This window comes from Clarias gariepinus, chromosome 22, assembly GCF_024256425.1.
Source record: "Clarias gariepinus isolate MV-2021 ecotype Netherlands chromosome 22, CGAR_prim_01v2, whole genome shotgun sequence".
In the NCBI taxonomy this organism is placed as follows: domain Eukaryota; kingdom Metazoa; phylum Chordata; class Actinopteri; order Siluriformes; family Clariidae; genus Clarias; species Clarias gariepinus.
Window position 1 is genome coordinate 12,279,503 of NC_071121.1, and position 11,345 is coordinate 12,290,847.

Sequence of the window (11,345 nt, forward strand, 5' to 3'; positions counted from 1 at the left end):
AGCCACGTGATGTCAGAAATACTAGGAGAAATATATATTTTTTTTTATTGATTAATAAAACTAAACACAACACAGGATATATTTTTAATCAAGATCCTTATTGTTTTTAAGGAAATTAAAAGAGCAGTCATCTTAAATGATTTTACACTATTCAATTTAATTTTATTTGTGTAGAGCAATTGACATTAACACAAAACAGCTTTACACAATCAAAAGAAGTTTGTGAAATGTGAATGTGTATGAATCAAAACAAAACTGATGAGCAAGTCGAGGACGACGGGGACAGTGGCAAGGAAAAACTCCACTATAGGACATCACAGGGCTTAAGGAAACGTTTAAGCCATATTATAAAGAATCGTTGCAAGAAACTTCACACACACATACACCCACAGACCCAAGGCAGGAATCGATCCCTCAACCCTGGAGGTGCAAGGCCATTGTGCTAACCATCATGGCAAAAACAGCTGACTGGTATCCCATCCAGGGTTCAGGAGTAGTTTCTGGATACTGCAACCATCCATACACCCACAAGCATGATGAAGCCCTTATTGAAAATTAGTGAGAGAAAACAGTAGGAAATACTATTTGGTGTAGAACTACAGTATATACTGTATAAAAATGTGCATATTAGAGTAGGAAATGCTTTGTCTCACTCTATGATAACAACAGACAGCCAAATGACAACGTTAGGTTTGCTACTTACAATATATCATAACTTGGTTACACATCCATATTCATTTTCTTTCTAATTACTGTACAATATGTGTATTTTTTGGATGGCTTTGGAAGAACTAGCACCTCTTAACTATTACTATGTACAAATAAAATCATCACCATGACGCTTCTTTACTGTTAGCATTACATCCAATAAAGATACTTCTGATATTTAAAATTCTTTTAATAAAATGTAGTCCATAACTGCATAAGAAATGTTAGTCTTTCAGCTGCTTTTGTTATGGGGTCGCATTATGGGGTCGCAATCCGCACAACAACTTGGCACAGGTTTTGTTATGCCGGATGCTTTTCCTGACGCAACCCGCCCATTTTTTATCAGGGCTTGGGATCGCCACTGCATCCAGAAATAAAGGTCTTTGAAATATAAGAATGTTATATCCTTTTATAACTCCAAAATCTAGTTATTCAGTTTATTTTTATAATGCAGAAAAAGCAACCAACCCATCAAAAACAACCATTGAAACTGAAAAAAAATTAACACTAAACAGCAGTTATAAATTACATTAACAAAATAATATATTAGCCAATATAATATTACAAATAAATAAATATGTTATTTTGATGCAATGTCAACTTTCAGCATAAGTAATGTACACTTCATTGACATTATTTTACCTCTTATTATTCATTTTTCAAATGGGTAAAAAAAAAATCATTTTAAGAGTATGTATATGTTAAAAACAACATGTTAGTAAACAGTATGGTTTCAAAGTCAAACAAGGCAAAAATTCAAGTAATAATGGCAATGATCAAGTGAAAATATAAAGTACTAATCCTATAAAAATATCCAGTAACATCACAATCCCTGAGTAATCTGATGTCAGGAAACACCTCAACTTCTTCAAACAACAAATGCTGCATTAACTGCATACAACTAAACAACTTCTGAATCATTTCAGTACTAGTAGAGTAATGCGGTCACATTACGTATCTTTTTGATACTATATTGTGCATTATTTATTTTGGTATTTGAAGCAACAAGTAGCTACTATGATGTCTAGATTTTTTCTTTCACAGCAGTAAAAAAACCTCATCTGTCTAACATTTTACTGTGATATATGAGATGTAATAGTTTAAATGTTTACAGTCTACTAAATAATCTAAACACATTACTGTGTTACTGTTTCCAGTGCATTTTAGTGTTCATTTAAAACCAAGAAAATATTAAAACTGCTGTTTACTTCCACATTTTGTGCCAAATGCAACTGAATCAGAACCAAACAGCTCGGGACTAAAGTAAGAGTCAGCGGCTTCTGAGGAATATTGGATAAGATGCCATAGGAATTTACTTGAAAGTTGCACTTTACCACATCATAATCGTATGCAGGTAGGTAAATCTCAAATCAAAGAGCGTACACCAATTTGCCACTATTGTCAGAATTTTGTCTCTACATTGTGCCCTTCGATATAAATCTAATTGCTGCATGTCGGTTTTTCCCCTTCCGTGTTTGTCGAAAAAAAAATGGTGCATCCCACCTGGGTACGAATCCTATTTTTCAGCCATAAATATGTGAACAGAAGACTGAAACCTAGATCCCTTTCAGAGCAATATTGCAGATTGTCAAAGCTGTGTTTGATATCATATGATTGTTACAAATCTACAAACCCTTTTAAAAACGATACAGCGCCCCTTTAAAGAGTTGCTAATACTTCTGAGTGGTCGTTTGAAAATATGAGCACACCTTTAGCCAATACTGTAGCATCCTACAGAGATTTTCATTAATGAAACATGCCCAAAATGCATGAATCAAGATTATTCTTCTGTAATCATAAACAAATTGTTTCATTAAGTGCAGAACATTCAAGTGATCCTCATAAGCATTCTCTTGGAAGTAGGTGTTAGAAATCTAGCTGAATTGCTGCCCAAGGTTCCTCTCATAGTTCTCCATGCACAGGCGAATGCGCTGAGTAAAGTAGCTGGGCTCAGAAATGGCCCTGAGGAGGTCGGTTTGAATGAGACACAGTTCATACAGCTCTGAAGTGGAGGCAGTGCGAGTCTCCGATCCCTCAGGATCCAGAAATACCTACACAGAAGCATCATGGATTATAAACATTTGTTTTGGCTGCATTAGTAGAAGGAAACTTACAGAGAGGAAATGGAGGGAAAGAAACACTCAGAGGGAAAAAAGAAGGTAAAAAAATATTTTAACACATGATGTACTCACTTTAGGATGCACAATAGTGTCATCATTGTTTTGGCGGATATTGTCATCAATAAATATGTGTTGGATTGTGGAGTCAAATGGGTCAATCCACAGAGGCTTTCCTCCCATAATAGCATATGAGTTTCGTGCCCACCTGTTAAGACGAAGATAATTATGAGCAGTTAGTTGTAAGGTCAGTCCTTGTATATGCATTATTTACCTGGAGGATCTACAGTACTTCACTCCAATCTGAAAATCTAACCAAACTTGGATCTTTAAAATGAACACACCATTAATGCTTATTCGACATTTGGTCAAAACTATAGGTGTGCAATAGAAAAGACTTACAAGCAGGAGGTTTTTACTTTCATGCAGTCCTGCGCAAATCTCTATCAGAGACCAAATTTTTAAGCATGAACTTGAGTGAGGTAATCTGTGGGTAATCTGAAAAGCTACAGTTGGAATTTGCTGCCCAAGCTGAAACTGCAGGCATTGTGTTTTCAGCATGTCCTTGAACATAGTGATAGGGTTTGTGTTTATTCACACACACACACAGATACACACCTTTAAGGTGTCTTTTTTTGGGTTTGATTTAAAAATATGAATAAGAAACAACAGATCAGAATTTCATCTTTCATTTCTTGATATTTACATCTACTTATGTAAAACAACTTTTATGATAAACAAAAGTATATAAACAGAAAACGATTTAAATTTCTTTTTTTATGCCCCCCCCAGGCTTGTACTGTACCATAGCATTTTCCAGTTGTTAATTTCTCTCTTCAGCATTTTTTCAGGATGTGCAAAGCATGCTCAATCAAGTTAAGGTCTAGGGATTGACCTGGCCAGTCGAAAACCTTCTACATTTTTCCCAGATGAAGGCTGTCATTGTGTTGGTAGAGTGTTTTGGGTTATTGCCCGTCTAAGCTCTCAAATTAGATTGGTAAAAACAGCGTTTCTACAGACTCCAGGATTCATTCTGCTGCTACCGTCATGAGTTTCATAATTTAATAAAGCATAGTGAGCCTTTTCCTGAAGCAGACAGACAAGCCCAAGTCATGATACTTCCTCCACAGTGCTTGACTGATATACAATTTCTGACCAGAAGGGGTCAAATTATTGGGCTGCATCAAGCAAAAAAAAAAACAACTAAGGAGATTTGAAATTATTGGTACTGAGTTAAGAACCGTTCAACACATTGGATGGATGGTGCTGAACTGTCAACATTGTGGAAGAAATAAGGTTAGGAAAAAATTATGAATGGAGATCACTTAAATAGTTCTATCCCATAGCTATGATTGGACTTTGGAGAAAGGTTATGTAGTCTGATGAGTTTAGATTGACCCTATCCCAGAGTGATGGCTGCATCAGTGTAAGAAGTGAAGCACATGAAGCAATGCACCCAATATGCATAGTGGCCACTGTATAAGCCTCTGGAGACTTAGGATCTGAGCTTGCTCCAGTTGGTCATGACTAGGCTCAGCAATATAAAGTTGCAATAAAATAAAGTCAGCTAAATGTACCGTAGGACCAGGGTATCACATCAATTAATTTTTTTCATTCCCTGTTGGCACAGGCATATTCCAGGACTTAAATTGTGAAAGTGTGGTTCAAATGTCTTCTGTGTCCATCAAAGACAAAAGAACTACCAATGCATTACTTTTAAAGGATACTGCACGTTGCATGCATGTTGCATGTTTCCAGCCTTTTCTGTAAAAACTTGGACCACAATAAGTTTACCTAACCAGAATGTTTCTTAAAATACATATCATTGTGTCCTCACCAATTGAAGTGATCCTGGAAGCCACACACACCCTGCGAGGAGCTTAAATATCGGTACAGACTCCTTTCTCCGTCCTGTGTGGATAGCCGTTCCTCTCCATGAACCAGAACCACACCCTTCGTGTTACACCTGATCTGACCTGGTGTTGTGTCCACGCTTATCTACAAGTGACAAAATACTGCTCTTGAGTATTGCTTGGGGAAACAATCATTTATTCAGGTTAGTCTTTTTGTATTGGTTTATATCTACCTTCAGGTCTGGAAGTGAAGGGAAGAGTGGGTGGGTGCCCTGCTCAAGAGCTCGCTGAACGACGGTCAACAGACAGGGAAGGTCTGTGCCAAACGTGCGGAAAATGATGGAAAAATCTATCCCTTGTGATGTCAGATCCTGCAGCAGCTGGAAGAAAGAGGGCAGGATCCAGTGGTACAGCTTTCCATCTTCACCTTTTACAGAGAGCTCCTTGTGTGCAGGGAGGTCAGACGGCCAGCGCAGCAGCTCAAGATGTTCCTCAAAAACTTTCCGGAAACGCCTGCCTGGCCCGGCTGTGGTAAAACCAACTACTCTACCAAACTGAGAGTAGTAACTCACGGCACCCTCACACGGTGGGAGGAGAGATGGAGATTCACACATCCATACCCATTTTCCTGTGGCATATATGAAAAAAAAATACTTTAATAATAAATAAACCAATAAATAAACCCACTGAAAAAGAAGGACAACATGATAGCTTCTAAAACCCAGAGCATTTTATAAGTTGTTTTTCTTTTTGGTTTGCTGTTTTTAAAAAAAAGGATATATAGGGCTCAGGATTCTGGAATATAGAGTGATATATCCTTTTTTTCAGCACAAAATAGAAAATATGATTAACTGAATTTTATTTAATTTTAACCCAAACATGACTGAGTAAATACACGTTTTTTATGCAAATTTTGAAAGTCGTCTTACATTTACATTTAGGGGTAGAATTTACACATTAACTATCTTTCTCTCTCTCTCTCTCTCTATATATATATATATATATATATATATATATATATATATATATATGTACACACACACACACAATATATATATTTAATCATCACTGACCAATGCCGATGTTGACAGCACGGATCTGTGCCACTTGAATTTTAAAAGTTAAATAAAATTCCACCTTTGATTTGACAAACGTCCATTTCTGAATCTTTAGTCTTTTTAGCATGGCAGCATATTAAACCTAATCTTGTCATCAGGATGTTTCCTACTACCAAGATGAGGAAAAATTAAGATTAACAGCCACCTCAGTGTATTGTGACACTGTTTATTAGTGTTGACGTACCGAGATCATCCAACAAGGAGCCATTTCAGATTTCAACTTTAACTAGTGTCAGTCTCACCTTTTGCCATCCGTCCCCAAGTCACAGTGGATAAAAAATACTCCAGAGCAGCAACCGTCCCTTGTTTTGTAACAGCATCGGATACCAGGATGGTGTTGTTCAGATCGATATGAAGGACTATTTTCTTTTTGCTCACTGACAGGATTAGGGAAGGTGATGGAGATGGATGTTCAGCACTGTCCGAGTTCTCCTGTTCTACACATCCATTTGTTCTGCAGTCATTGCTGGTCTTCGATGTTTCACAAAAGTCAGACATGGTGGAACAATATGTCTCCTTTCCTCCCTAAACACTGCCAGCTGAGCTAAACATGGCAGATTTTTATTGTGAAGAAAAAAAAAAGACTTGTAACGTGAGTCAATCGTTCACTAACCAGACTGGAGTAATCCTGGGACAGATACTAACACGCAGAGCTGGTCAAACAATATGAATCCGATTACACAAAAAGGGATGATATGAAAAATAAGAATAAATTAATTAATCTAGTTTGCTGTGGAATAATCCTAACCAGCCGGTCTACTGGGTAATCCTCGTAACTAAACAGTTAGCATAGCTACCATAGCAATAAGTCCAGTAAACTTAAATACAAAAAAAAACATAGAGCCTAGATAAATGTAATATCATCTCTCCATTCGCCTAGTTAATATTTAGGTTTTCTGATTATATTATTATTAAATTATATTATATTAAATGTAGATTTAAAATCCAACACTTAGCTGTTTAAATGCCGGTGTAACACTGAAACGCTTCCGTGTTCCAGCTTGAAGAGGCTACCCACGTGCCCCTGTCAGATCAGTGTCGCCAACTCCTCAGTAAGGAAAGTGTTCATTGGCTGCCCTAAAAGTCGCTACATGACGTCATCGTCTAATTTGCATAATGGTCAGACACTATTATATATAATCTTTATTACAGGCTCCAGGCCCAATAACAGAACATATTAATATGTTTAGAACTGTAAATGAGCTATTTTCAGTTAATTCTTTGTCAATTTGTGTTTTTTTTTTTTGACGCAATGGACGAGGTGCGTAGGTGACTGAGAAAATTTGAGACTGTGAGTTAGATGGTGACAATGATTTATTTTAGAGTGACAGATATTTGCATCCCGCGCTGTAAACCAAGGGGTCGGAGGCGACTTTGCGCATGCGCGATCTATTTGCGGCGTGGACAGACACAGTGGTGTGGGTCTCTTCTAACGTGTGTTCCAAACGGCCTGAAGTACCCTGCGAAGTATACCACACAGGGTGGTCAGCCATGTTAAGTGTCATTCCAAACCGCAGGGAGCGGAAATGTTAAGGTTCAAAGGGAACTCAGAACGTTGTAGAGTGAACAAGAGGTGTTAAGGGAATGGAAAAGGGGAATTTAAAAATACCCATCAGGGGGTCACGTGACAAAGGAACGAACGACTCGGACCAGAAAATATGACGTGATCTGCTCATTCTGTTCATCATATGTCATAAGCAGGATTGTACTAATTCCATTACTGGAACTATAGAAAAAATTTGTGTATGTAAACGTGTTGGGGGTCTGTTTATTGAAAATGTAACATTTTTGAGTCCTTTTAATATGATGTCGTTCTTGATAATAATGATAATAAATAGATAAATACTTTTTCGAGCTCCATTTTTTTCACAGACACAATTAGTCGCTAATATTATTACAGTGTCTATGGGAAACACGAGGAAAAAGAACGAACTACTCAGTCAAGAAGACTGTTCTTGTGAGTCGCGTGCTTGTGCGTTAGACGGTGTTCCATAGTCTTCTTTCATCAAATGAGATTTAGTGGGTGGGGAAAACATATGAATATTGGGGTGTTGGATTAAGAATAATATAAAAATAATGTTAATAAAAAATATTTTAAAATAATTAGTCTTATTGTGTGCATGGCTGGGGTAAATAGTGTAGGCCAGAAGACTAAAATGCATCAACGCAACTTGCGTGGGGTAATGGCGTTCTAATGCTATTTCAGCAAGTGGATTTTAATAATTTTTAAATGTTAGACGTAAGTGCTGGCTAAAACTACTTATTTAGGCTTAAGTCATGGGCCCTGGCAGTTCGGGGCTCTAGGCGCGCGCCTACTTTTGCGTAATAGTAACGCCGCCTCTGCCCGGGAATTATAAACGTATGATGTCTCCTGATTATTTTGGATGGAAATGCTCTGGTCAGCTGTTCGTCGCTCTAAAGAGATGGGTTGTAGGCCTAACTATTTTTACCTATACTTATAAGGACTCAAATGTAAAAACATAGGATAATGCTACTATATATAGTGTATATATATATATATATATATATATCCTTATTTTTATAAGTATTGTATAAATTTATCTTATTTTTTACCTCCTTGTTGTAGATAAACTAAGTTTCATTATTTTTAGATTTAGTAAAAAAACAGCTAAGCCGTCACGGCCTATGCCTTGGGTTAACAGTGAGTCTGTCAAGATTTTTTTTTTAGAGAAAAAGAAAACGTATTTACCTAAAAATAATAATACAACATGTATATTGTTTCAGAAAGTGGTAACGGAATAGAAGGTCAAGCGTCCGGTCGGCAATAGCAGCAACAGTCTGATCCCCGCTACCGTGGGTTATTTTATTATTTTTTTTCTCTGGTGTTGCAGTCTCTTTGTTATTAGTAGTCGCTGAATTGCTAAACGTCCCCGACCCTGAACCCTTAAGGGTTACCACAGCAGGCCGATCGGAAACCTCTGAACAAACTTTGAACCGGCCTAAAAGCGACACCTTCCTCTTCAAGCTCAAGGTGAACCAGAGAGGTTAAGCGAACTCGTCGTCGTCGGAGAACTTTACCGTCATCCTCTTCATCCTCCTCTTCATTAGCCCCTTACGGTGAGTTTAAGGGGTTTAGGCAGAACGACGTTTCTTTAACACACACGCTGCAACTTTCCACAGCTGAATTTCTTCTTCTGCTAATCCTACACAGAGAGTCATAGACGAAGAAGATAAAGAAGAAGATCGAGCCACAGGAGCGTTTTCAGGCAGGATCGTTATCATCCATACCGTCATCAGATCACCGAGGAAGAGGTTATCCGGGCAGTCGGTATTATGTTTCGTGACGTTTTGCGGCCTTTCCTTCATGAGTTTTGCTTGTGTTTTTTATTACATTTTTTATTGTGTATGTGTGGGTGTTAAAAATAAAATAAAGTAAATGCTGCCGATGATGTTGAGGTTGCTCTCATTAACTTTACTGAAATGTTAGATATGCATCATGAGATAGTAAATAATAATAATAATCAAGACTCTTTGATATCGTCTTTACATGTTCACGGGGTTACACAGTCTAACATTAAACGATCCCGCGGTTCATAACAACAACACTGCCGATCAACAACAATATCAAGTGTTAATAAATCAAATAAAGTCACTTCACCATCCAGACTCTGTAAATATTTCTAACAGACTCTATAAACAATAAAACACAAAATGAACCAGCGACAGATGATGAATATGAGTCTGTAAACGACGAGGAGGGTGATGTACATCAATATCACTAAATCAAGCACGCATCCAGATATTATCAGATCTAACCCAGAGTCATCAGCTTCTCGACTCTCCCAAATAGAAAACGCATTACTTCATCTGTCAAACATAAACAATCTTGTATAGGAACCCTCCCATATAGGCAAAACATACCAAGTGTATCAGAGGACGAGCATCAGGCGTTGATAAGCCCGATAAAAGCCCTTTATCAACCCATCAACTTATCAGTAGGTGTTAACCAAGAGGCTGAAACAGAGCAGGTAGGAAGAGGAGGTGGCGATGTTGACACTTTAACAGTAAAACCCTCCTGCTCTGTTGATCAAAGTACCGATAATTCCCCTGCGGAAGGGTTGTGATAGCCGAGATCACTGAGGTATGAGACTTTAATCAGAAGAGTGCCGATCTATTCAAGGGCTACATCAAAGCTTTAAGGAAAACAAGAGGCAAGTGGGTGTCCATCCATCAGAGGTTACGGCTGAGGCGGGAAAACAGCGTTACACAGCCGAGTATAACAGTAATCAGGGCATTCTGTACGCCTCCAACATACATTAATGAAAAGTATGAATCTGTACAGCACTCAATACATATGGGCTCCTTTTGCATGAATTACTTCAGCAGTGTGACAAAAGGAATGTTGCTCAGTGGGCCAAAATCTTCTTTTCAAAAGAGAGTAAATTTTGCATTTCATTTGGACATTAAGGTCCCAGAGTCTGGAGGAAGAGAGGAGAGGCACGGAATTCAAACTGCTTAAGGTCCAGTGTAAAGTTTGCACAGTCAGTGCTGGTTTAGGGAGCCATGTTATCTACTGGTGTTGGTCATAGTGTTTTTTAAGGTCAAAGGTCAGTACAGCCCTCTATCAAGAAGTTTTGGAGCACTTCATGCTTTCCTCTGCTGAACAGCCCTACGGAGATGCTGATTTCATTTTCCAGCAGGACTTGGCACCTGCCTACACTGCCAAAAGTACTAATACCTGGTTTAAGGACTATGATATCCCTGTGCTTGATTGGCCAACAAACTCACCCGATCTAAACCCCATAGAGAATCTATGGCATTTTGTGAAGAGGAAGATACGAGACATCAGACCCAACAATGCAAAAGGGCTGAAGGCCAATATCAGAGCGACTTGGGCATGTCAGCAGTCCCACAGACTGATCGCCTCAATGTCACACCGCATTGCTGCAATAATTCATGCAAAGTGAGCCCCAACCAATTATTGAGTGCAGTACATGTTCATACTTTTTAGTAGTCCAACATTTCTGTGTTAAAAATGGTATTAAGTAATATTCTAATTTTCTGAGATACCAAATTTCGTGTTTTTATTAACTGTAAGGAATAATCATTAAAATAAACACTCTGTGTGAAATGAATTACTGAAATAAATCAACTTTTCAATAATGTTCTAATTTATTGAGAAGCACCTGTAAATAAATATGACTGTGAGTATGTTATGAGTAGAACAACATGTTTAACTGAGGATGCGTAGTGGTACCCAGGCACTGTAGAGAGGTGTTAAAGCAGCGCATGGCCTTGGGAACAGGGATTTCTTAAGTCAGTAATAGAGGTTTGCTACTGAACATGCTTTTCTGCTTGGCATAAGTTCCATGTAGAGGGTCACTGATGTTGGACATGATGGACACCATTTTCAAAGTCCTACTTTCGGACACCAGCTATAGCAAGTCCTATAGCTTAAAGCCTACTACAGATTCTGCTCTCCTGACCACCTTATTCAGTCGAGTGACATTTCTGCATTTTAGTTTCGTCTAACTCTTTAAAAAATTTCTTGTATAGATGTTCTGTGTTCACTGACCAGTCCAGTTTGT

The 11,345-nt window shown here is 38.1% G+C and overlaps 1 protein-coding gene and 1 long non-coding RNA gene across 2 annotated transcripts; one reads left to right on the forward strand and one right to left on the reverse strand.

The window, feature by feature from the left end:
• Nucleotides 1-249: 249 nt before the first annotated feature.
• si:dkey-32e6.3 (uncharacterized) lies at nt 250-6,788 on the reverse strand. Its single transcript, XM_053481973.1, has 5 exons — nt 6,039-6,788; nt 4,912-5,306; nt 4,663-4,823; nt 2,901-3,033; nt 250-2,759 (listed from the first exon to the last, which is right to left on the reverse strand). The coding sequence occupies exons 1-5, from the start codon at nt 6,292-6,294 to the stop codon at nt 2,583-2,585; spliced, it is 1,122 nt and encodes a 373-aa protein (XP_053337948.1). The 5' UTR covers nt 6,295-6,788; the 3' UTR covers nt 250-2,582.
• A 557-nt stretch (nt 6,789-7,345) lies between these two features.
• On the forward strand, nt 7,346-9,032 carry LOC128510100 (uncharacterized). Its single transcript, XR_008356097.1, has 3 exons — nt 7,346-7,459; nt 8,649-8,874; nt 8,969-9,032. It is a non-coding gene; the product is annotated as an uncharacterized LOC128510100 (long non-coding RNA).
• Nucleotides 9,033-11,345: the final 2,313 nt, after the last annotated feature.